This window comes from Stegastes partitus, unplaced genomic scaffold (genome assembly GCF_000690725.1).
Source record: "Stegastes partitus isolate 25-593 unplaced genomic scaffold, Stegastes_partitus-1.0.2 Scaffold1866, whole genome shotgun sequence".
NCBI classification, from domain to species: Eukaryota; Metazoa; Chordata; class Actinopteri; family Pomacentridae; genus Stegastes; species Stegastes partitus.
Window position 1 is genome coordinate 82,981 of NW_007579597.1, and position 27,470 is coordinate 110,450.

General features: G+C 41.2%; 2 protein-coding genes across 2 annotated transcripts; one reads left to right on the top strand and one right to left on the bottom strand.

The window, feature by feature from the left end:
- Window positions 1-11,584: 11,584 nt before the first annotated feature.
- Window positions 11,585-14,324, top strand: dlx3b (distal-less homeobox 3b). Its single transcript, XM_008302736.1, has 3 exons — window positions 11,585-12,126; window positions 12,909-13,093; window positions 13,392-14,324. Exons 1-3 carry the CDS (start codon window positions 11,784-11,786, stop codon window positions 13,704-13,706), a joined length of 843 nt encoding a protein of 280 aa, XP_008300958.1. The 5' UTR covers window positions 11,585-11,783; the 3' UTR covers window positions 13,707-14,324.
- Window positions 14,325-20,012: 5,688 nt separating this feature from the next.
- Window positions 20,013-23,719, bottom strand: dlx4b (distal-less homeobox 4b). Its single transcript, XM_008302738.1, has 3 exons — window positions 23,176-23,719; window positions 22,052-22,245; window positions 20,013-20,557 (listed from the first exon to the last, which is right to left on the bottom strand). Exons 1-3 carry the CDS (start codon window positions 23,495-23,497, stop codon window positions 20,303-20,305), a joined length of 771 nt encoding a protein of 256 aa, XP_008300960.1. The 5' UTR covers window positions 23,498-23,719; the 3' UTR covers window positions 20,013-20,302.
- Between the last annotated feature and the right edge of the window lie 3,751 nt (window positions 23,720-27,470).

Genomic DNA, 27,470 nt, shown 5'->3' on the forward strand with positions numbered 1-27,470 from the left:
TAGAAAACTGTTAAACTTGTTAATATATAATATTTTACTGATGCAGCTGCTTATTTCCAACTTACAGCTGCATGTTCAAACTATAAATTTCATATATTGATCTTGTTTGGAAGTGCATTTAGGTCTGACACTGTCCCATAATGCTGGATATCACTTTAATTTTTGGCCAAATAAAAGCAAAATTAATGTTATTGATTGAATATTCTCTGTAATAAATACCAGTAGAATAATAATTTTCTGTGTTCAATCAGTTGCAGTACCAGCAATGTAAACGGACTTGAGAGCAAATCAGAGCCAAACAAAAACATATTTATGTGATTTCTGCATTGTCAACTAAACACATATCGGTTCCCATGGCAACGGGATATTTACAGTGTGTGATACTGTAACTACACGGCTTCATTCAGTGATATTAGCTACGTACATCTCAGCATGTTAGCAGATAAAACGCATTCCTTCTGCTGAGAATCTGTATCGCTCATAAATAATAGTCAGAAAAAGATTTGGTTAGAGGGAGACGCTCTTTCCAGCCGATTTAAACCCCAAACTCTGAACATAACCTGCTTTAAGCTCAACATACCTCGATAACTCTCTAATCCCCCTCAGGTGACTGTGTTTTCTGACGGAAGAGAAGGAGTTAGGGGCTGTCAGTACTGTTTATCTGTACGATTATGTACACTACAATGTAGTTTGTTGAAAAGTCTTTGAAATTTCTGTGCCGGTGTGTGTATCCACTCCATCCCTCTCCACCGTGTGCGCTGGGTCCTTTGTTTCCGACGACAAGTGGAGCTGTACTCTGCAGACCTGGGCATTTTCCACTCAATTGAATGACCCTCTCAGATCATTAAATGTCCATTCATTAGCAAGGGACGCTGGGAGGAACTCTGCAGCAAGGCCAATAGCGAGAGGCCTGTCTGGGGGGCATTTGTCCCTCACAGTGTGGGTGGTAATAGAAATCAAGTGCGGCACCTGAGAGGACCACCATCATGATCAGCATTTATTACCTTTACTTAGCTGCTCAGCTGACTTAAATGTGGAGATATTTTCCAATTCAAATTCTGTTCCGTTTTTTCAAATTGAAAAAACTGAGGCACTCCCCTGAGGCACAAGTGTCCCTGTTTTGGGATCACTGCTTGAGGCCTTTTTTTCCTGCACTAGACTTCATGTTGTCATCCCTTCTCCAAGGACGCCAAATCCAAAACTTGCACAGGACACAAGGGAGGTAGGCGGTAGGAGGCAGTGAGGACATTCAGCTCCAGAGGCAAAACTTACACACTTAGTTTCAACCTGACTCACTCACTCCACCGCATTTAATTTAAGGGGTCCGACGGAAAGTTTACAAGACGGCGATGAAACCATGGTGGAGTTTTTGTGTAAGTTTAGCCGAGGAAGAAAAAAGGGGGTAGAACGGGAACTCCCAAAAGGTCTGCCGTGCTCAGACATGCCTAGAAAAATGACAGCTCTCTCTGCTGTGTTAACAAGCCCACCAAATGAGTAGGTGGATGTCTTACACAAGACTTTTCTGTGATTTTTGCTCCATACAAAAGATTTCCAGGCAAAGGCATTTGAGTACATTTGAAATTGGTTTATGTTAAACACCTGCACAAAAGGTGTCAAAATCTGTACACATGCCTCTGGATTCAAACCATTTGAATTACATTTATTGTTATTAAGAGTTCAGCTTCTCCAGAGAGCTTTTAAAAAATGGGTCAGACATTTGCATTTAAAAAGTGAACTGATGGGATGTTTCTGCATTTTAGATTTAGTTCAGAATAAATTCAACCTTAAGAGGCTCTCTAAGGTTCTTCTTTTATGTTTGTTTCTCTCCTGCACTCTTGTTTAGTCACACATTTTGACAAAGTGTAAGATCACAGTTAAAGGCACCTCTCCTGACATCCACTGTGACCATTTTGACACGACTAAGTCGCTGGAGACTTCATAAAAAGAAAAGTGGAGCGCCACATTCACTAGAAAGCATCAGGAAATGCATTTAATTGTGTGTGAGATGAAAACTGGTGTCATCCTGCCGGCAGATTTAGGGGAGATAACCGGCAGATCGAAGGAAGCAGTTTCATCTAGTCTTCTCTGCGTTTCAGTCTGAGCCAAAACAAACATGCTTGGATCAGGGTGGAGCTTCCTGCTTACAATCCTGGGAGAGGGCATCTCAACCTAAAACTCAAGGAGAGCGGAGCCGTCACCAAGGCTACATATTCACTCTTCAGTGATAAGTGCCAAAAGAGATCATGACAAAAAAAGGGGTGAAGGGTCAAGATGAACTGTTGGATAGCGGGCACTTGGAGTCATGGGAGACGGAGACATTTGCAAATATTATAATTTTAATGAATGTTGGTGGGAACTTTGCTGCAGCATATGGATTTGAAATACAAATAGATACAAGCACAGCCTTGTGAATTAAATTCCCTTGGCCTGCTGCCCACTCAGAGAGAGGCCTCACTGAATAGAAAAGTTTGAGTGGAAGGTGAACAAAAGGGGGAGTAATCAAAGAAGTCTCTTACCCTCTTTTGATCACTCCCTGAACAGCTGTTTCTGCAGGCCGCTCTTACTCATCCACTCTTGTGGAGTTGAGCCAGAGAATAGATGCATTCTTGTCAGTGAGGCTGGGGTTGCCAGGATGGGGACACTTGTATGGATGCATCTGTGCAGCTTCTGGTTTCAGTGCCAGCTGAGTGGAAAAGATGGAGAGGACTGGAAGGAAGTGACGGACTCAGTGAGAAGCAACGGCAGAAGAGAGAAAAAAAAAGACATCAGAGGCACATAGAGATGTGGTGCAACTCAAAAGAAAAACATAATGGACAAATGTTAGCAAACAGGGAGTGACCTTTACCAGAGAATGCACCAGATCTTGATGAGGACATCTTGTTTTTCTATGTATATAAAGAAGCCACAAGCAGAGGGCTGTCAGGCGGCCTATTGTGCAGCTCACTGGGGTTGGCTCTGATCGCAGCAGAGTTGGACAACACCACTCAATTAGCGCAGTGCACTGTTTCAAATGCTGACTGACACAGAATGACGTCCAGGTCAGAGGCCTGTTGTCTCCGTCCAGGAGGCTGTTTGTTTATAAGCCTGCTTTCGAAAATACTAAAGACTGAGTACTTCTGCAAGCAGTATGCAAACACAGCAAGAGCTCGGATTATAATAACCTCACTGGGTGATACAGCTGAAAATGATCACTAAAGTGATAAAGTCTGATACCTAAACATCAACTGTCCACTACATTTAGCTCATTATTTCAATTGTTTACCTACCCACTGATTTGAACTTTTCAGCATCTATCTGTTCTTGTGTAGTATAGTTTTTAGTTTTATGATTATTTGAACCTTTTATCCATTTACGCGAGAACATTTAGTAAGCTAACTCTTTTAGCTAATTAGGCTCTTTAGCTAACAATTTCAACAGTGTCTCTATTACTTCTAGTTATTCACTAGATGTTGATTACATCAAGCTAACTATTATTATATACAATTTTTCTGAAAATACTATTAGTTTTTGCTACGAGTATTCTTAATTTTGTTTTACTTTAAGCTAACTCTAGAAACAGTTTTGCCATTTACCAAATAATTTCAACTGTTTAGATAATTTATAATTTCAACTGTTAGACACTAAATCTACCAATGTTCCCTAAACGCCTCATCGTGCAGGCTGCAGTAGCTGCTGCTTGATGGCTGTAGTGTGCTCAGACAGGTGTGTGATCAAAAATGACTTTGAAAATGGTGACATAAGGCGATCTAATATCAGATTTGTCCAAGACGTTTTTCTCCAACAGCCGCCCTGATCTTTGAAACACTCAACAGCTTGTTACGCGCATCAGGCCAAGCCACTAAAGTAAAAAAAAAAAAGTATTACTTTTCACCAATATAGCTAACATGGTAGCTGCCCACACCAGTTAGAGCGACACCAACACAGCTTCATGATTTACCCGCACAAAGGCAACCACTTGGAATTGTAACTCGTACACTCCCCGGAAATGCGGTCACAGTGTGGAGCCCTGGGCGGGACTGTTGGTGCAATAAACCTCTTGGTCATAAAGCGCTGATAAGCTAATGATCAAATTTATTGTGCCACACTCATACAAGTTTTATCTACAAACTTCAAAGCTGCCTTAAACACAGTCATTGTAATATTCTATGATGGCCTTGACTCATGATCTTGAGGATAACGGATATTTCAACATAACTGGGAGAGAGTTTTCTCTTTACAGCCTGATTCAGATTAACCAAACAGAATTTAACTAGGTTGAGTTAATTAGCTGTCGGTATGTGTCTACAGAGGCTCACCTCTGTAGACACATACCGATGGAGGAGAAGGGCCACACCAGCAGGGGGCGCTGCAACTGCACGAGTGCTGCGGTGGTTCGGCTATGACGTCACTCAAATGGGCGGAGACAGCGTGCTTAAACCCGGAAGTTGCATAGCAGGTGACCCAGACACTGAGGAAACTCGGATTTCGGGCCTTGAATTAGGATTGATCGAGGACAGACTGATGGATGGCTGGAAGAGACATGATGGAGGGGAGCTGGAGCAGGAATGAGGTGATTAAATCTGGGATATTCCCGGAGCGGTTGGAGCCGTACCTGGTCACAGTCAGAAGGTAAGAACAAATCTCCAAATACTGAGTTTTATAACCTGCATGAGAGAGCTCTAAACAGCAGCGAAGATTTGTGGATCTGTAGAGGATGGTATAGCAACATGGAGCGGCTGAATGAATGAATGAATGAACTGGTCAAAAAGCAGCTTTGTGGGAGGGTTGGAATGAAGTAGTCAAGGATTGGACAGGAAAAGGTCTTGTGACAACGTGTGCCTGTCTGAACTAAGCTCTATTTTATCAAACAATTTAAACTACAGCTTATATTATATTATATTTATCTTATAGCTTCTCACCTGCTAGCTAAACAGTCTAGCTGTTTTAGCTAACAGTTTAAACAGCTTATCTGTTACCTTTAGTATTGTTTATTTTATTTTATTTTACTTAAAGCTAGCTATTTTAAAAGCTTTGTCATTTTAGCTAACAATTTAAACAGCTTATCTATTATTTTTGGTGACTCAATGTATTGTTTAGTTGGTTTTTAACTTAAAGCTTTTAACTTTTATCATTTTCGCTAACAATTTCAACATTTTTTGTCAGAGTTTTAGTGTTTTTTTTCCCCCCCACAAATATAAATTTCTTTATCTTTAAGATAATAATTTCAACACCTTATCTGTTATAGTTTTTCACTGTGTATTGACAAGCTAGCTATTTCAGTCGTGTATCTAACTGTTAAATATTGTAGTTGTTTATGTCTTTGCAATTTGAACCATTTCTGATCACTTTTAGCAACTCTTTCAGTGTTTCCACTCATTAGTCCTTTGAGTTTGTATTTAGTTTATAGTTATATTTTGCTTGTTCATCAACCGATTGTTGAGATTTATTAACACTTAGAAGTGACACGTACGCACACAGACATAATGATTAAATTAAAAATAGACCGTACGTGTGATGATGTAGAAGGGAAATCATGCAGGAGGATCAACAGAGTCGGATGTCGAAAGGAAGTGTGTTAGCGTGACGACAGAGAGACAAGTGTCATTAGGGCTCCATTAAAGGCAGCAGATGGCCGATAGCAGTGGATCCACTCTGTCTCTCAGCTCACAGCAGAGCCAGTGTGGGTGGAAGACATGCTGCAGGGGGCCGATTAACTTCAGAAGGTGTTTTGGATACGCTTTTGTGTGTGCACTAGTATGTGTGTGTGTGTTTGTTGGAAAGGCTATGCCCTTTAACATCTGATCACATATGTCTTCCATTTGCGTTTTGACTTCTTTGGCAGCTGTGGCCCTCTGGGAACACATTACCCAGGCTTTACCTGAGGTCTTTCCTCTGGTTCTCTTCACTTGCACACTGCACACATACATACACCACCTCTGCACGGCGCACTGTCCTGCTGTGAGGCAGCCTGAAAACAGCGGTGCCTCAATTCCATGTAGCTGAGCCAACTTACAAGACCACTGGGAGGCTGGAACGATCATTTGTTCCAGAAAAATCCCAGATCAACTCGAGTATTTTTAGTTTGGATGGATGGGAGCACTGAAACTCTTTGCCAATTTCAGGGAAAACCAAATTACTGTAGTTTTCTGATGGCCTTGCGCTATTGCACTGTGGGTTAAGTCATTGTCTGGGTAATGCATTTTGCAGACTATAGCTAATACGTAACTGGAAACATTTAGAGAGAAGACTGACAAGATTGTACTCGTGCAAAAGGAGCAGAAGTAAAAAGCATCAGGTGATTTTCTCCGAACACGTGGAGCTACATTACACAGATGTCTCAAAGTCCTTGATTCATTGCCATTTTCTCCTTTTGTCTCTAATCAGAGCTAAAAGTGGGAGAGCGAGCGAGGCGGCCAGAAAGAGAGAGTTAGCAGTTAATAGACTTCCAGTCCTCCCACTCATGCGAGTGCCCTGACTCCCCGAGGGAGCCGACCATTCAGTCAGATCAGCACAAACTGGCCAGTGCCACTTCATTATCTGCAGGAGCTCCATGCTGCTGCCTTGAAGTTTTCAAAGGGAGATGAAATTGCGCTGATGGCTGTGGGGGCGTAGGAAGAAATGAGTTTGTTTTTGTGGCGTCACTGTCCCCTCATAATTAAAGTCTAAACATCCTCTGCATTGTAGGGGTGTGTATGTGGGTTCACGTGCATGTTGCTGATTGGAATCCTTTTGTGTTGTTTGTGTGTGGGGGGCAACTATAGCACTCACTGTAGCTATAGAAGTCCTTATAGCGGAGATGAAACAGTAAGTGGTGTGTGTTTCCTGCCACTTGGTAAATGCATTTTCGCATGTAGGTTGCAGTTCTTTTATGCTTTCTGAAGGTGTTTGCAGAGCACAAGATCACAGAATAAACAGTATTTGTCTCAAGGGATTTATAATATTAAAGGCGCATCAGTTCACTTTGGAATACTGAAGCTGCTATTTTAAAATGGAAAAAGCAAAGACAAGAGATATCGATATAACTGCAAGTATGTGAAGACTTTGATAACTACAGCTATTGTCGTCGTATGAAGGTCCTGAGAAAATGTCCAGACTCTCTCTAGCTGCGATTCATACATCATGTTTGAGGGTCACTGTCATTAGTGTTGCTCTTTTTGGCCTCAAGGGGCTCCCGTAATCACACTGATGACTCTCAAAAAAAGGTTTGGGAAGTTTAAAACGGGAAGAAAATTGCTCTCTCTGAGGGAAAATTGCATCATTTGTAATGTACAGGACAAAAGATACTTAAAAAAAAAAAAATCCTCAACAGCAATCTCAGCCGGTAATTGCTGAGTTTTCACCGTGCAAGGTCTGAGCTTTTGTCCTGTGCTGGACCAGAGCCAGCTGCTCCACTTTTACACACTGCATTAGAAAAGTACAAAACATGTCCCTGAATGCTGTCTCATGTTACTGTGTTGAGAGGGTTTGATTGGTCGTCTCACCCAGAAGTTGAGGGAGTTCATCTGACCGTGCTCGGAGTAGATTTTCACCCAAAGATGAATTACATTTTCATATTAAAAATGATACAACGCCTTTAGGCTAATGCTCAATTTTATACTCGTGACAACATGGGAGTTTCTCACAGGTGTAACTTGGAAGCAATAACGTGATCAAACAGTACAAGAATTGTGTAATTAAAAGGCAAATATGTATTCTCACGAGTATAGACTTCAGTGTTCGGTGACCTCTCGTGCCCTATGGATGGAAACATTGTCGTCTTAGAAGAGATTACTCCCATTAGGATGGAAATGTTACATCATAGGATAAAAGTGATCACTCAAGACTACTTTGATTTCCCTTTGAGGGGATAAATGGACACAAATCATGCCAACAAAATGCCTCCCACAGCATACCAGAGCCACCTGATCTCCTCACTGCAGGGGTCAAGAGTTCAGGTTTTTCCTTTAATTTGTCAGCCGTTTGTAAATGGACAAAAACCCTCAAATTCCAATTCAGTTACAGCATCCAATATCTGATTGTCACACCATTCCAAATCTAGCATGGGCCTGTTGGTACCAGCATGCTAACAAGATATACAAACATGAAACTCAGTCGGAGCGTAATTGGAGTTTAAAGGGAGGACAAAAAGGTCTAAAACATAATTGCGCAATTAACACAACCTTCATGAAGATTTGAATCATCTTGTAGATTAAACTGAACAGTATTTTTTCAGGCTGCAGTTTCAGGTGCTGTTTTATTCTGACACATGCTTTTATTATTCTGTCCAACGTATTTATGTCATAGAGCGCAGGCTAAATGGCCCCTGTGTAAAATGCAAAACAGTTCAACGTAGCCACAGCTGATTTAAAGCCTCTCTGAAACCGTTTCAACAAATAACATAATACCTGTCATAGATTTTATTGCAGGTATAAACTGTTTTGGTTTGAAGTAAGTGGCTTGATTGGTGTGAATTTTAGGAAATGTGCGCCATCTAGTGGTTAATCTGTGACACTGCAAAATCCTAACCGTCCCATTAAATCAGGAACTTGCTGTATTTGCTCTTTATATTCATGAAACACTGATGGTACTTCTATTACTTTTCCATATGTACAAGCTATTGTTAGGCACATTTTTGTGTGTTCTAGGATCAAATCCAGACCTGATCTGGACATGAACATGCAGATGAGAGTTTTGTGTCTCTTCTTGTGCGGCCGCTGAACAAACAGTACCTCTGTTTCCTCATTCATCTGGTGTCACACAGTCGTATGATCTACTGCTGGTTTTCAGCAGTGTGTAAAGTGTGACATTTGAGAGCTGACAGCTTGATGAAGCCACAGATAGGTGCTCTCCAAAACTAACAGCTCGAGGCATGCTCCCTGTCTTTCAGGCAGGCCTAAATATGACGTTAGGTTTGTTTAGCACTTAAAAAAGTTTGCTAATGGTGGGAAAAAAAACACTTATGGATCACAGTGTTTCAAAGGCTTACTTAAATAACATTTAATAAATAGTGTTTTTGCCACAGGGAGGAAAAAGAATCTCCTCTTTCTTTAATAGGGATAAGACATTTGCTGTAAATGGAAACAGATATTTTGGAAAACAGCTGCAAAAGTTCAGTCTGTATCACAGCATGAAACCACAGCCAAGAAGAATCTGCAGCACTGGATCACATTTGACTTGTTTTTGAAACTGTGAAGGGACACTCGGTTCTAACAAAATAGTCATGAAATGAGTCCAGTTCTAGGCAACATAAACGCAAAACTACTGCAAAAACAGAGATAGATTAACAACAAACTACAATATTTGTATTTCAAATAGTTTATGTAGTTTGCAAGCAGGAATGAAAAACTCTAAGAGTGCAAACAGTGCTGGAATAGAGAATGACGAGTTCAGTCGTTTGTTTTTTTACTAACACAACGGCAATGGTTTTATAGTAACTGCATGTAGAAATGTTGTAGTGAAAAGTAAATAAAAATAAAAAGTACATTTACTCAAGTACTTCACTTAAGTAGAAACTATTCCTTGTACTTTATTTTAGTATTTGCAGTTTCTGCTGCTTTATAAGTCTGCTCCAGTAAAAGTGAGAAGCAAATACTTTATTCTCCACTCCATTTTTTTAAAAGATCATTTTAGTTCATGTAGTTTACTTTGCAGATTTAGGTAATATGTGATCAACACATAATGTAATATTATTGATTATGATGAAGCTGTGTTATTCCCATAGAGGAAACACACAAGATAAACTTTCTAAAAATGCCTTTATCAGTTCAAACATTAAAATGAACACTTCACACAACCTATTAATGTATGTTATTCTTTGATATGGCATTCTGCCTAAAAAGTACTTTTACTCTAAGTAGCTTCAATGTGTTTTGATGCTCATGCTGTTGTGCTTTTTTTTTTATCTAAATGTTAAATGTGTTACTTGTACTGTGTATTCCAGCACTGGGGTACTACTGCTTTTACTTAAATACAAGCTCTGAGGGCTTTATCTACATTTAGAATATAGTGCATACTTTGATTTATATTTGATATGTTAGGGGACAATGTGTATTTAAGGTGTGACGTGTTTGATATATGATTTGTGGCTGATTTTTTCTCGTTAAAGAGTTAAAGTTATGGTTTGACTGTGATGTGACGCGATTGACATGAGAAATACAGGACAGATGCGCGAGTAAGACCTGTTTTTCACAGAGGAGTTGGTCTACTTGCTTGTCATTTGAAGTGGGTGAAATGTTCACCAAACACCATACTTATATCTGTGTAAATACAGTAAATCTATCTGTCTATTATTACTATTATTACCCATCAAATTAGTGCAGATTTCCAAACTTTTGCTTCACTTTTAGTTGTTCATTTTATGCATTTTGGCATATTAGGTAAAACTGTGTCTATCTAAATAGCAAGGTTTAGTCTTTCTAATTTCAGTGTTGGTTAGTTGTGTGGACTGGCCCTTTAAAACTCCACCGCTGCGCTACAGGAACCCACCAGAGGAGGGCAGCAGAGCATCACTTATGAAGGACGACAGAGGAGTTTCATGTTAAAATCTATCAGAAATTCACTTAAACAAACGTGAAGCTGTGTCCTGTGTAAATGTTTTTTTGAGAAATGAAGAATCCGGCAGTGTGCGTCAGATCACAGCGTTTACATCTTCAGCTGATTTGGGTTTTCAGGGGAAAATGAAAGTCACACTTACAGATAAATACACGAGGGGGCGCTGTGCACCGTGATTCCAACAGACCAGGAATGAGCTGCAGAAAAACTCAGAATTTAAAATGTTTAAACAGGATTAATTTACAATATTTACGCAGTATTTTCCTCTACAAAATATTTCTCATAAAAAACAAACAAACAAACAACAACAACAAAACTCTTTTTACAGTGGATCCTTCAGGTCCACTTCTCACAGTGGGACAGTCCAGCTCTTTCCCTTCATCTAACAGTGTAGGTTGGATTTGCATTTACACACACACACACACACACACACACACACACACATCACGGACAGTGTGGAGGAATTTTCCCGCAGGCAGCATCAGTTGAACGAGTCTTTCACATATCTCCTCCATCTCTTTTACGTAAAGTTCACTGTCCGACAGCACCTATGAATGACAATAGGAGTCAGTGGGAGACTGGCGGGCAGCCTTTCAATGGGCTGAATAAAGTGTGATGTCGAGGCACTGTTAAGAAAACATTGCATAAAAACATTAAGGAGACGGTCTGGCTGCAGGATTAGTCTGCAGAAAAGCTCTCGGCTGCTATTGTGTTGCAATATCATGGTGCCACCGAGCAGCCTGTGGAGGAGAGCTGGAGCTGGAAGTGGACCTGGGTTCTGGGGGTTTTTTGTTGTTGTTTTGTTTGTTTGACAGACGGTCCCTGAAGGAATACAGAACTGTATGTACACCTAGTGAACAGGTAAATGCAAATCTAAAACACACACACACATAGACACACACATAGACACACACACACTCAGGACAGTGGACTATGAGCGCACAGGCGCTCTTGGCTGAAGGCTGGGTTTCACCACAACTTCGCCCGGAGCGCAAAGGGGGGAGAAACAGTGGAGCCAATGGGAAGGCAGCATCCAGCCCAGCTCTCTATAACTCTGTGTCACAGGGGCTGAGCAATGCCACAACCAAGTTTCTGCAGCTGGAAGACTTTCAGTGGACTATAGGCTCAACAAAAACCGTGCGTTCAAAGAGCGCGCACACACCACTTCTCTATTGCGATTTTTTTTGCTTTGCTTTGTGCACTCCACAAGAAAAATTAAAAAGAAAGTAGAATCCAACAGTGGACTTTCTTTATCCTGGAGGGCTGCTTTCACCATGAGCGCCGGACAGACGTATGAGAAGAAGATTGCGAGTATTTTGACCGATCTTCCCGGATCTATGAGTTGCCACCCGAACTCCAAGGACTCTCCTACGCTGCCCGAGTCTTCGGTGACGGACATGGGCTACTACAGCGGACAGACGGCCCACGGCCATCACGAATATTATCAGAGCCAGCCGTACGGACAGCCCATGAACTCTTACCACCATCAGTTTAATCTGAACGGAATGGGAGCCGCTGGAGCGTACGCGACCAAATCTGAATACCCCTACACGAACAGCTACAGACAGTACGGACATTACAACAGAGATCACCTGCAGGCCTCACCTCCGGGCTCAGGTAAATGTTGAGATAGTCTCGGGTTGTGTTGTTTATCTCCACTGTGCATAATGCTATCTGTGCAAAGAGCAGATTTATCTGTTCAATGAGGTCAACTCACTTATGAAGGCCGATATAGTGTCAGAAAAAAAGACCATGATTCTGTATGAAAGTACTTTTCCAAGTTCTTTCATTTTGAGATTTCATTTTCTATATATTTAAAATTTGTGCTACGTTTTTTTGGAGAACATCTGTCTGATAAATGAGAGATCTAAATATAACAGGAGTGTAATATTCACTTGATTTATTGTGTGTTTAGAGGTAAAAGACAATATTAGTTCAGTAAAATCCCACCGGTTTGTGTTAATGTCATGTTTTAACAACAGGCCTGGGAACGAGCCAGTCATTAACAGCTATCCATAAAACAATGATGGTTAAATTAAAGACAGTAATATTCACTCTATTAGATTTAATGTTGCCTCTGGTTTGCTAAATTGGAAATTTGACTCTAGGCCAAATTTGAGTAAAATTAAACAACTTGAATGCTTTAATTTTGATGTTCTGCTTGTGTCCCTGTTTTTTTTTTTATAAACCTGCCATACTTTACTTTTTATCTTTGAAGCTATTTTCATCCTAAAATGTGGGAATAATTTCTTAAATGCAGCATTTTATTCCTTTTTACGCAGACAGAATCCTCATTTCATCTGAGCAATCACACTGTTTTCGTTCTTTCTTTAACATTTTATGCCTTAAAGATGAACGCTTTTATTAAATTCATGTATTTATTTGGTTGTAATTTGTAGTGAAAGAAGAGCCAGAGCCCGAGGTCCGCATGGTGAATGGAAAACCGAAAAAGATTCGAAAGCCGAGGACGATCTACTCCAGCTACCAGCTCGCTGCTCTGCAGAGGCGCTTCCAGAAGGCGCAGTACCTCGCTCTGCCCGAGAGAGCGGAGCTGGCGGCTCAGCTCGGCCTCACTCAGACACAGGTAAGCAGCCTGACCCGGTGTAACACCTGATATTTTCAAAACCGATCAGTATTTTAGAGTCACGTGAATCAAGGCTTCCCAATGTGGCCAATAATTCGCTCTGTAATTATACGCTGATGCGTAATTACGCACGGCACACAGGATTTCCGCGTGTCTCTGGCTAAGAATTAAATGTTCATTGTTAATTTCTAAAATGCAAGTAGCACTGATTACAAACCTTATTAAACACACATTTATAAAACACTCAAACTTTCAAATTACGTTGCACTGAAATTAACGTTCCCACTCGTCTCCACAGGTCAAGATCTGGTTCCAGAACCGGAGATCCAAGTTCAAGAAGCTGTACAAAAACGGCGAAGTTCCCCTGGAGCACAGTCCCAACGCCAGCGACTCCATGGCCTGCAACTCCCCTCCTTCCCCCGCAGTCTGGGAGAACAGCACCCCTCAGAGCACCCCGATCAGCAGACCTCAGGTGCCGCAGCCGACGCACAGCTCCTCGCCGCCGTACATGGAGGATTATAACAACCACTGGTACCAGCAGGGATCACACCTACAGCACCCGGGCACCGTGCACCACCCAGTCCCCCAGCAAAGTGTGGGAGCTGTTTATTAACACTGACTCAAGAGCAGATTTTCTCTCCTCATTTTTTTTTTTGTTCTCCTCCAAACGAGGTCTCTCCACCACAATGACTCTGCAGAGAAAATGTTGACTGGATTCGGAGCAGGCCTGAAATGAAACATTGCTTCTTTTGGTTTTGGATGATCGAGAATGTTTCAGAACTGGGTTTTCCATTCACAAAGCACATAAGGGATTTCTGATCACTTGTGGCAGCATATTTAACGGACATGTGGCGTGTTTTTTTAAATTATTTATCGCTTCTGTTGTATTTCCTTAACTTCTTTTGTAAATGAATATGCAACGTTTTTTTTTGTTTTTTGTTTTTTAAAACAAGTAGCGTAACCACAAACCGAATAATGACAAAACTGTGCGGTTGATCCATGCTACAATCAAATCGTGGGTTTGTAGAGAGTACTCCAAAAGAAACTCAGGTCATATTTATATGGATTTGTACAAAATGTCGAAGGCTGTAAATACGTGTTTATATGCAGAACCACTATGATCATATTTGTTTGAACGACTGCACTGTGGTGCTTTCAAAAACCATTTTTATATTCATGTAATTAGTCCACTTGTTGCCTTCCTGTCAATTGAATAAAGGTGTTAATTGCATGTTGTGTGTCTAGCCCATTTATAAACTATCTGTTGTCTGAGATGTAGGAAAAAAAATGACACGAGGGTCCGTCTCACGTTAAACAGTTTTGTTTTAAGAAATCAATTTAAACTTCATTAAGGCTGATTGCAAATGCATTGAAAGCTTCTTCATTCAGTTTCACAAAGAGCAACAATCTTGTGCCATGTGAGTCTTTTAAAGAAGCAGCATTAATGCCTGTTAGAATTAAAATATAAGCTTATTTAATTCCATTTACGTGGATTAAAACACTCAGCTTGTGTATTTTTTCATTTACTTTGTCCAGACGTGTAACAGGAAAACCAGTAGTTATAAGAGCATATCAGAGCATAGTAGTTTGTTTTGTCTTTGTGACCTATTTTTCTGTGAGCTTCACTATCTAAAAGTTCTTCATCTCATCGACCAAACGAGGGAATTTTTCCACTCCGCGCTCGCAGGTAGCCTCTGAGGCTGTGATTTCACAATATGGTGTGAACTGACTTTCTCGGTTTTGGCGGTGCGCACGCATGCAGACATGTTGGAGTCGCTCGGTTTTATTACCACTGTGTTGCCAGATAACAAGAGAGAATTCAGCGCGCTGTAGGGAGAAACACCATGGGGGGGCGGGGGTGAAGCCGATCCGTTGCCAAAGTGGGGGATGTCCCTCAGCAGGATGGAAGTAAACGCTGCCAAATATTGGAAGTCTCACAAAACTCAAACCTTTTTTTGTGTGTTTTTTGGAGCACTTCACTTTCTCTTTCTGTTGAGTTTGGCAAGCTCTTGATAAAAGCTCCCAGCCTCTAGATAAGCAGGTCTTTTGCTCTTTAACCCAATATTTTGGGTGCAATTTCCACAATTTACGGTAAAATACTTCATTTAATTTTTAACGTGATTAAATGGCCCCACGGGAGTGACCGTGGCACAAACCTGGTGGGAAACACCGATATTAATTAGCTGAGAGATGCGAGATAAACATGACAACAAGTCTGATAATGACTGTTGTGACAGCGACAATAAGACTGTCACAGAAAAAAACAACCGCCCTCTCTTTCCGTCAACTAATAAATAATGGCAGCGGACAATAGGCTCAGTTTGGCCACATAAACCATGCGTTATTAAATATGCGGCTCAAAAAAAAAAAAATTATATGATGGAGAAACCGCTAATGGAGAGCTTATCCACATGGACCACCAAGGCGCCATTACGCACGGAGAGAAAATGTACCAACGGCGTTGGTGGTTTTATAACCTTTTCTCCTGCTTTTAGTAATTGGAATGGTATGCGCTCAGGACTGGAGGTGTTACTGTATGAAACTTTATTGCAGCATTGTCTGGATGTCAACACGTGAGGTTCAGTGGGACTCACAGTGGACCCTGCATTTTTGTACCACCCCACCTATTTTTGAATTTTACGTCGATCAAGAAAAACTATATTGGAATAAGGCCTCCTACTAATATCTCTTATTACTTTAATTTGCTATTAACGCTGTTAAATATTAAACATTGTTACTTTACTCAGTAAAATGTTGGACATGTTTGATCACTTTTGTCGAGTCAAGCTTTTAACTGCAATGTCACACAATTTACAACATTTACAAGAAATAAGCAAAAAAATAAAACTATCACTATAACACATTAAAATCCAGTATGATTTAGATTCTTTTACCAGTTTTTCCAAATTTAAATAGTAAAATATATATTTATTGATTTTCTTTGTGCAAATATTTCTGCCTTAAATGGCAGGTTTATCTCTAATATTATTAGAAGTGAAATGTCAAATACACTGATAACGTCAATTTATTTATAGTTATACACCTTTCAGGAATTTTTATGGAACATATAGTAATATATATTATTTCAAAAGTAATTGTAATCTTTTCACATTACTCAATTTTAATAAAAATTCAGGTGGACTTTTGTTTGAATTTCAGGGGCACAATCTGTCCCGAAGAATATGTAGAATTTTTCTAATTTATTTTTACATTTTAGTAACAGAATTGCTATTAAACTGTAATTTTTGTTTAATATTTTAAAGCAAATATTTTTCCTTTTTAGGTCACATTTTCCATAAGTATTTTTTCTTCTTTGATTTCTCTCACACCCCTGACATTTAATCTATTCCACCAAACTTCACACACATTCTCTCATGATGTTGCTACAAACAATGAAATGTGTCACAGCGCCTGTAATCCCATTTCCCTCTTGTCCTCTTCGGTTTATATCCTTGAACTCAACACCAGTTGTCTACGGCATCAGTCATCGTGCCAGTGCACTGTGCTGATTTGACAAAAGCGGTATGATTACTATTGCCTTTTAATATCAATGAAATCTCATCAAGGCTACATGTGACCTCCCTGTGGTGGCTCCCTCAGCATGTGTGGCCCTCGGCCGTGGCTGTCAGGGGAAACATTTGTGCCGAAGACAAACGTGTGTTTGCCTCGAACTGCACTTGTGTGTGTGGGCTGTCGGACGTGTCCATATATGTCATCCCCAAACATTAACAAGTGTAAGTAGCCGTGGAGGTGGAGGTGAACTGTTGAACTTGAATGTGATCCTGCATGGCACAACATCACAGCGCCCTAAATAGAGTCGGTGCCCGGGCCCCCAGGAACCCTCCCCTGCAACAATCAGCAGTGTGGTGTCAGCACTTGTCTCTGGGGTGCAGCGATATGGGTTGAGATGGAGGTCGGGAACTGAAATGCATCCATGGAAAGACTTCCAGCAGCTGTCCAACACTTAGTCCCAGCCTGGGCTGGGCCTCGGCTGCATTAGGATCACTCACGCTCTCCATTTTGCAGTAAACTGGGATGAAATGAAGGGAGAAAGGCATCTTTGACAGCTGTGGACTCGTGAACCCTGGCCGACCTTAGACCAGGGCCTGGGCAGGCTGGGCCGAGCTACTGATGCTACACAGCCAGTCATCACATCCTGATAAAGCCGTAGCCATGATGAGGCCTTCGTGCTGCTTACCTTGACCTAAAAACTGAAACTTTGGCACAAAGACTGCATTTGGAAAAAAAGAACCCTGCACAATATTGTAAAGTAACAGAAAACAAATGACAAGAAGTCATGATTCCTGCTTTTTTGTCCAACATTTTTGTATATTTCTGGTGTGCTTGAATCCAGTATTTTGAATCTAATTTCAGTGTGTGTTTATGTGCATGCCTCAGTGCCTGCCAAACTGTATTCCATCTTTTAATCCCTCCAGAGTGTGTGTGCATCATGCCCCAGAGTAAGTAAAGCCTTCCTTCTGATGAAACCAAATCATGCATTCACTCTCTCCAACAGGGAAGCTGCTCACAATTACCCGGGATGTCAGATCACTCAAGTTAATAACAATAATCACCCCAGAGACCTGCATTGCCATTCGCCCATTCAAAGCAACTGGGATTTAATAACAAGCTATTTTCCCTCTTATTGCTATCCTGCAATTAAAACCCATCAGACACCTCGTATCTGATAACCCCGACCATCCCCATCATGGATACAGTCAGACTTGCCTTTATCATTACCCTTCAACCCATCTCCCAGCCTTCCATCCCCTCCTCTTAGCTTGTCTATTACACGAGGAGCCTTTTCACTTTCCCTTCAATCTGCCTGCCTGATAATTGGTCCCCCCCTCGTTTGAAAGGTCCTACTCTTCTCTGTCCAACTCCACAAGCCATTATTCTAATCTGGAGATGTGAAATTGCCTATAATTTTCCCTGATGCCCCGTCACTTGGTTCAGCAATGCTCGCCTCTTCTTCCCTGGGCCCGCATGTTTAACAAGGCACATAATGATCAGGAATGAGGAAAAGGGCACGAGGGTGTGTGTATATATATAAAGAAGGAGATGTTAATGTAACACAATGCTTGTCGTTATGTGAGAAAATCAGCTTGGAGGAGTGAAAACACAGGACTCTGATGTGGCTTTGTTCTTCACAGAGACACCACTGAAGGCTTTGGACCTGCTGAACAAGGCTGCACTTCTCTGACTAGGTAAGGACTGAGTGTGCACTGTGTGACTGGACGGTTGTGGAGGACATCAGTCTGAATGCAGTCAGAAATGGGTATGTTATTTTTGCATGCATTCATATGTGTTAGCATCCAAATTGACTATTTTTTTATGTTTCATTTAGGCAAAAAAACAGCTTTACCAAGAGCTCAGAGAGAAGCTGCATCATTAAAGTTGAGTCACATTACTGGTATTTAGCCGAGGTGCATAAATGTAGCTTTTTGCATGCAAAGAAAATCACAGTTTCAGCTTCAGGTGTGGAAAAAGCCTTTAAAATGAGGCGTTATGCTCCTTTAAAATGACACCAAGAGTGAAAGGCTACACCTGAAATAGATAGAATTTTAATCGATGCATTGTTGAGTAATACTTGGATAAATATCTCCACTAAATCTCCATGTGATTTGTTATTTTTCTAACCCCTGAGTGTGTCATCAGACAAATTGTGTCTAATGTTTGCCAGACAGCCAAGATAGCAGCGTGATGAATGAAAAAGATAAAAAGAAGTCACTGGGTGTTTCTTTAACGCACTGTGCGGATTCATTAATCAGAGATCAGCTCTCCATTTAATCAAGAGGCATCAGCGCCCGGACTGCTGCAAACTGTTTGTAAGGATATAAATAACGAATTCTCTGTGTTTAAGCTGAACAAGCAGCAGAATTAGTAAATCAGTGCAAACCACTATAAATCAGGCGCAGTTTATCGAAGTGGATAGCACGGCCATTTATCATTTTATGATGCTGGAGAAGAAGGAAAATATTGTTAAAATGCTGGCGTGCACGTCCACACTCCTGTCCTCACGGCATCTCCTTGGTGGAAAAAAAAAAGATGGATGGTGCCTCAGAGGTTCCCTTTAAAAGCAGACGAAAATGTTTTTCGATGTGAAAAAAAAAGATTGCTCAAGAGAAAAATACAGCCCATATATTTATTTTTTTTCAATATAATATCAGACTGTATTTTGATTGCAGTGCTGCATTTTAAATTCAAAGACATCATCTGAAAGGCACGTGTCTTTATAGCCCTTTGTCCTGTGCGTAAAAGTTGCACTGAATTCAACCGCAGTGCGTAAAAGTGGCACCTCCAATCCCTTTGTTTAACCCTGCTTTTAAAATGTTCTTTTAATGGACGTATTTTTTAAATTAAATTTAAGGCAATGATGGTGCAAAAATCTTGGGACCTAAAAATAACACAAGCCAGCCAGATTTTTGTCTACAAATGAATCACTCCTCAGGTGTTTTGACAAAGCGTAACTGTCGAAATTCAAGCAGGTTTTCGAGAATCGCTGCGCAGGAGCGTTGATGGACAAAAGACAACTGATATTCCTGCTCGGCATTATCACAGAGGCTGAGCTGAAAACTTCTGCACAGTAAGTCAGCATAGAAACTGTATTTAATCTAGAGATCAGAAACGCGTTTTACAAGCTTTTGTTTATCAGAGTCTCACAGCTGAGTCCGGCTGTCATTAATCCAGACTTCTTTAAGCAGTCTGCGGTTTGTCACGGTTGGATGAAGAAACTCAAACGCTATTTCCCTTTGAGATTATTTGACAGTGAAAATATTCCACTGATAAAGCAGCACCCAAATGTCACCGAATTAATCATTCGAACGTCAAACCAGCAGCTTGCTTGTTTGCACAAAGCTGTTGGATCAGGCAGCTGGAGCCTTTTCTAGTAAAGTAAATCCATGCACACAAGATGTATTTTTTTAAAAGTTTCTTTATCCAGAGTGTCTTGTTAAACTGCACACACAAGTCCACATGTCAGTGATGTGAAGCCGTGCAACAGAACTTGCAGTGACTTCGACAGAACAAAATCGAAAACAAACAAGAAAAAAAAAAACCCTATTTGATGCCTGGTTTTGAATTTTGCAGTGAAAACTGAATTCACACCAAATACAGTGAACAAAGTCTAATAAACACGCAGTTCAGCTCTGAGAGGAAGGGCCTCCAGAGAAGTTCGCTGTCGCCTGCTGGACACCAAAAACAATCCACTCACATCATCTGAGGCCTGGACATGGCGTCCTGGTGAGGGTGATGGTTCGGGTACCAATGACCGAAACTGTTCATGTAATTGTTTGGGTGAACTGGGCCTCCTTTGTTCGCCATGGAGACCTCCCAAAGCTGTGGCAGCGCGGGCGAGCAGGGGGAGATGGAGTTGGTGCTGTGGATGTGTTCCCCCTCTGATCCGCTGCCATGCTTCATGATCTTTTTATACTTAGAGCGCTTATTTTGAAACCATATTTTCACCTAAAAGCGGGAAAAGCAAAGAGGGGAAAAAGCACATAGTTGTCATTGTGGTTAACAATCAGCAGTAATATAAAGGAATTATCACACTCAAGGGCTTTTTATTAGCATATTTCCCCTTATAAAACTTAACACACTTTTCATCAGAATTGCCCTGGAGTGACTATTGTTACCAATAAAAAAGGAAAACTGCTAATAACTCATCTTTTTTTGTGTTGCTTTTGCAAATCCTGCAGGCTTGAGTGGCACTTGTAACCCATTAAAACTGAGCTCTCGTGTTGTTTTATAAGGCCAGTGGTGCATGAGTGTGACAGCAAGCAATAAGAGACTGAGAGTATTGTGAAATAAAAAACAGCCCCAAAAAGGCGCTGTGGTAGGTCAGAGGGAAAATTTCTGCAAATCAAGATGCCTATTTTTTTTTCTACCCGAGAACAATGGTGTGAATAATCATAAAAAGCAAGCGAGCAGCACGAAATGCAGCACAACGGGGAGATAATTGTTGGGAGGGATTAAAGTATAGTATGCAGGAGGCCGCTGACATGACAGAGAGGATTCATTTCATTGTTTTGCTCCTATTTTGCAACTAAGACAACGTAATATTTTCTTTTTTTTTTTTGTAAAAACCGATGCGAAAACTGAAGGCCTCATTTCGTCCCATCTGAGAAAGATGAGTTGACAGGACACGGGCACCTGTGGGTGTCCGAAATGCACATGCATGTGAAATTATTATGAGGCGTGTGCATGTATTGTGCACGTGTGTAACCATATAGCTGGTGCGTAAAGATGTATGAGAGATTTACGCAACCAGGTGTCTGTGCGTAAAAGCGCATAACAGCAATATTGGAAATGTGATTAAAAAAACAATCAAGCTATGGAGAAAAATAAATAAGTACATTTAAGAAGAGTTATAAATAACAGGTTTAATCTCGTGGTTTGAGCTACTGTAAAATTTAAAAGCAGCTGACATCCCTGTAATTTTGCAGACCTGTAATGGCCGATTTTTTTTTTCTCCCCCTTTTGATAATTTTGTAACTATGCTGCGGTCATGCTCTATTCACAAAGACCACTTCAAGGACCACAGCTGACAAAGGAAATGCAGCCACGAAATTAAGTACAGTAAACAAGGCGCGCATTAAAGGATTGAGTAACAAATTCGCTTTTCATTTAATGCGCACAAGCACCGTGATCCTTGATAATGCTGCAAATGAGAGGTTCAACCAGAGAGGAACGTCCTTTGTGACTCAGTTACATTTTTTTTTTTTTACTTCAGTCTGCTGTAAGTTATAATTTAACACACTAAATATTAAACTGCAACAACGACAATTAGATATACAGTAAGGCACTAAATGCTAAATATGCACAGCCCATATTTTTTGGCTTAAAATTTTCAGCCTCCTTTACAACTTATTAAATTCCCCAAATAATAAGAGTGCATGTAGCTTCTGCCCTACACATTCCCTGATCCACTGACAACTCCTGGATGCGTTCGAGGCCCACCTGAGTCTGGGTGAGTCCCAGCTTGGCCGCCAGGTCGGCGCGCTCCGGTAAGGCCAGGTACTGGGTCTGCTGGAAGCGCTGGTGCAGAGCCTGGAGCTGCAGACTGGAGTAGATGGTCCGAGGCTTGCGGATTTTCTTGCCCTTGCCATTCAGGCGAATATCCCTGTTTTCAATCACCGTGGACTTGTCGCGATCTTGTGCATGAAACAGAGAACAGACAGAGTTCAAGTGGAGAAGAGTTGTGATTTATGGCATTTCTTCTTCAGGCGAACAGTAAAAGTCACATCTGATCAGCAGACTTTCAGGTTGATCCCTATAGCTAACAAAAATGTACAACACTTTAGACAACATTTGATAAATTGTTCAGTTTTACAGATTCAAAACAAACCAAAATCTAGTGCCTCGACAGGTCCTGCACCTCATGCTATAAACACACCAGTGTCAGGGCCTAAAATCCAAGAGATATGTTTCCATTCACGTGTCCAGAATTCTACCCGAATTTTCACTGGATATCTGTGAGAAGTTCACATGGGACTGACATTTCTGACTCATAATACCTCCCTGATACAACAACAAATATTGTTGTGATGTGGAAAGTATTCCCACAAGCAGGCTGAAAGGATCGCTAGTTTCTGGAAACATTGCGTTAATGTGCACTAACAGTGAGGGTAGAAACGAGTTCCTGAGGTACGCCCAGACTACACGGGCCATAATTTGAATTTCCCACAGAAAATTATGGTCAATAAAATTAATGGCACCATCTGCCTTCATTATATAACACAAGTGGCAAACAGGGAGCATCCCTCCAAGACGCATTGGTTTAATCCTTGACCTTGTTTGTACATTGGTGATTGAGTGACAGTATGCCTGCTGATGCCCAATGCTGCAATAAACTTTGATTGTAAAACATTTTAATATGAAGAAAAAGACATTTTTTTTCTCTCTCCTTTTTAATTTATTTTAATTTATTTATTTTACGTACTACACCCTGACATGCACGATTTTTCGTACCAGGAAAAATGCGCGCCATGTGCGTAATTACGCTCAGGCGCAATGGCAGATCAATTTTATAGTCATTAATGGAAGAACAGTTTAGTGCTGCTCGGTTTGACTTTCTCACATACCTGTCTGCTCTAATCTGCTGTGGACCAGACTGCTGCTGTTGCTGTGATTGCTGTGCTGGTAGGGCATGTACGCAGACGGGGGATGAGTGTTCACCGCGCCTGGGTAGGCGTAGCCCAAAGAGCGGCCATAGGACGTGTTGCCAGGAAAAGGACTTTCGTGCTGGGAATGCCCAGCAGCGTGCAAGCCATGAACCGGGTAAATGTGGGAGAGTCCGGGAGAGTGCTGCTGGTGCGTCGGGTGTCCGTGGCCAAACTCTAGGAAGGCCGATTTGGAGGGATCTGAGCCATTCAGACTGTCAGGCATGAAACCCACAGACATCATTAGCTAATACGCGAGTCCATAAACCGTCGCTCTGAAGAGGGTTTCATGAGTTCTGTCGGACAGCGAGGAAAACCTGGAACAAATCCACACTTAGATCCAACGAATTGTTTGCGAAAAAAACTTCCCGGCAGTAATAAGTCACAGTGAGCATGTTCACAGCTGATTGGGAGGCAAAATCAAATAAAAGCGAAAGGGATCCTTCTTTACATCACTGGAGGAGCTGACATGGTTCTTCAAACACCTCCTGCGCGCAGAGCCTCAAACACACTGCATTCCATCTGCGAGCTCTCTGATTGGTGTTCAGCAGCCGGCTGTCACTGGAGCTCCACCATGAACTTCATTAACATATGATACAGGATGCAGCTCCGCGGCCAAGAGCCACCTCCTTCCATAGATTCTGAAATAAATATCACTTGGCCAGGTAGAAATTCTATACTACTACTACTGCTCGCTTATGTTAAATAAACAACGGTTCCCAGAAAGCATGCTGCTTCAGGGACTTCAAAAAAAAAAAAGAAATTTAAAAACCTGCCCGAATTAAAATCCGTTTCTTATATTAAAAAAAGAAAATGTATATATTTAAGATTAAAAGAGGCAGAATTCGATAATTAGGTCGCCATAATATACCTGATGCTCTTTTATAGAAACACAATAATGACTAATTCTGCGGCAAAACAAAAGTCTCATTTATGAGTTCAATCTTATCTGGTGTTGATGTCAAAATAAATGCGGTGGGCCGTTGTTTCGTTGTTGGAGTCAATGCGTAAATCAACGTTATTTAATAACAGCTGGAGTACTGCAATTTAGCAAGTTTTCTAATTGAATAGATTTTTTAAAAGCATCTTTACTTCTAAAGACTGTATGAGCTGATTTATCTGCTGTGAGAGCACATTGTCTGTCTTTAATTTTGCAGAACTTATAGAAATGCATTAAAGGAAAAATGACAGATCTGCATGTTTTAATAGCTACAAGCAGGAGTTTCATTTTGTTTTTTGGCTGCTTAGAGGTAATGCTGAAGTTTTTTGTTATTATTATTTGGAGAACAAATTTTACTGCTCATTGAAAACTTTCTAGTTTGAACACATGCATTTGCCAAATTGTAGGTTAGTATGTACAGTAACTTTGATCAAAATTATGCACCAGTGTACCAGAATATACAGCTAAAATATAGTTAGATAAATACTTTAATTGGTGTTTTTACATTATTTGTGTGCTCAGTCTATAAATGAACATCATGCATGCACATTTTCATGATCTGGAAACCAGAAGGGTGGGAGAAAAAAAAAAGGATGACAAAGAATGACAAACTCTAAAAGGATGTTTGATTTCAATATTATGTGACACAAATATACTCAGCCCACAAGTCACCCACGTTATTTCTAACTAAATGTCAGGGTTCATAAAATAAGAAAACAAGCTGCCAAAAGAGGGCAGAATTGTGGTATAGACTGCAGAGTCAGCAAAACTTCCAAGGTGGAAATAGTGTGGGAGAGGGGACTGTGGCTCAAAAAGAAAAAAAATAAAACCCCTGTCTCCATTTCCCAGCCGGTCACGACTCACAGCAGAGTCGACCCACAGGTGGAGAGAACTGGGGGGAAAAAAAATCTGATAGAGTGCTCTTGCTCTACAGCACGGTTTGATTTCACCCCCCTCATCTTGGATAAATCACACACTGTATGAGCTGCAGCGAAATTATAAACAGAGTGTTTGGTGGGTTGAACGTGGTGCTGAGCTGCTGTCCAACCCCGTCATTTTGGTCATGTCCTACCCTGTCTGCAACTACTGGGAATCCAGCAGCATTAAAGGCCTGCTGGGGGCTGGACTGCTTCCCGATTGCCCACAGGCCTCAGCCGAGCAGCCAGCCAGAACAAAGCCACAAATTATTATCATAGTAAAATTTTCAGTCACAATAAAAAAAAAAAAAGGCTGCTGAGAAGCTAGTTTCATATTGTGGGCGACAAGTTTGTGAGGCCTCACAGCTGTAAATTGTCATTGGGCAATTCTATTACTGGAGAATGCAGTGCTGTGGCCGTGTCGATTAGCAACTTACTGCTGCGTTTTTGGTGCTGTATGGCATTTGGAGTTGTGACTTTGGGAGCAGGTGTTGTGTTGGAGTCTGTGCAGCAAAACAACACTTGTACAGCTAAATAAATGTACAGCTCTCCTGTTGAGGGAGGATTGAGTCCTTAGAGCCAAGGTGTGGGCAAGAAGAGCTGTGTGAGAGGGAGAGAGAGAGAGAGAGAAAGCAAGGTGAGGAGGCTCTTTAAGGCTTGTAATTATGCCTGTATTACGGGAGAAGAACAAAGGCGAGCCCTGCAGTCATGGGGCAGGGATGGGTCCTCGCTGTGGCTCTATTAATACACGCAAAGGGATGATGTTGAAAACAGTCACACTCCCGATCGCAGCCCAGACTTACTGGCGTCTAGCTTGCTGCACGGCGCGCATGAGCGTTCATCTGCAGAGGTGTGTTTCACAGAGGTGCGCTCTCTTTCTCACACACACACACACACACACCAGTTGAGTTTGTCCATCAGGCAGCTCTGATGCAGAGTGACAGCATTCTTTGTGTACAAACCAAAGGCACATTCCCAGGCAACTGCCGCCGCTGTGATCTTCCCCACTGGCACGTCATGTTGTACAAGTAACCCTCTGTTTCTGGGGCCTGCTGAGGCCTACACTCAGACTGACAGTCCACGACCCCGGCAGGATGCAAGGATTTATTATCACAGGCTCAGCTCACCACATAATAGACGTGAATAAAGGCCCACATGCCCAGTTTCAGCAGCACAACTGTGATGGATCTGCAGCTGAGGTGTGGTTTGACACAATTATCCAACCAGAAATGCATCAGTGAATCAAAGTGTGGACAAGGCGTGAGAAACATGAAGATATCTTTTTTAGAAAAAAAAAAAAAAGATAGCCCACTTTCACATAGACGGAGAAGTTGATGTTATACTTTGGGTGTTAGTTTTGTGGCCCCATGCCTCCTTTCTCTGCTAGTTATCTAAAAATAAATAAAGGTTTCGGTCACTGAGACACCCTCCACCGAACAAGGCGGCTGTGTTTCATTCCTTTTGCATCAACAAAGCCAATGCAAACAATAGGATTTACATTTTTCTATGACTGTTTTCTGCCTCAGGAAAAAAAAGAAGGGAGCGAGAGGAGGAGCCGGAGCAGTTCAGAGGATGATCGGCCTTAATCTCTCCTCCAGGCGGCCATCACACGGGAACACTCATATCTGCACGGCCGGAGTCTCATTCCTCAAGTGCAGCCACGTTTGCTGGAGATCTGTGGTGCCTGTGCTGGCAGCGTCTGAGGGCCCGAAGAGTTCAAGCACTGTCACATGATCAGCATCAGTCAAAGTGCTGGCACATGCAGGTCTGATGTTTACACACTGGCTCACTGCAAAAGAGACACACCTGCTCACTGGAATATTTCTGATCATAACTTTTTATTGTTAGGGTAATGTAATCCAGCTCTACTGCATGGAGTAGGTAAAGCAATATAACAACCAGACTGATTTATTGGTTATATATTTCTGCATTTTAACCCTATTCAGGACTTTCATGCTGTCATACATAGAAGGTCTTTCAGGGTCCCCAAGAAAGAATATGTGCAAAATATTAGTTGGTATTCATTATAGACTTTTATACATTTTCTGATAAGTTGATGTATTTTTGGTTACAAATGCATAACAAATGTCCCTCTTTTTATATTTAAAAAAAAGTCTTCAAAAATAAAAAAAACCCCCAATACCTGTCACCTAAACCAGATGGTCTGGGGTCCAAAAGACCCCAAAAGTCCAGAATAGGGTTAAAAATGTCCTTTAGAGATAAATACCAGCTTTAATTGCAATCCTTTATTCTACTTAATGCACTTAAATGTGACTAATTTACCAATTTAAAAATGAGTTCATCCACTTTTTTTTGTTCATTATTATTATTAATTAATGCATTTTAAGTGTTTAATGTTT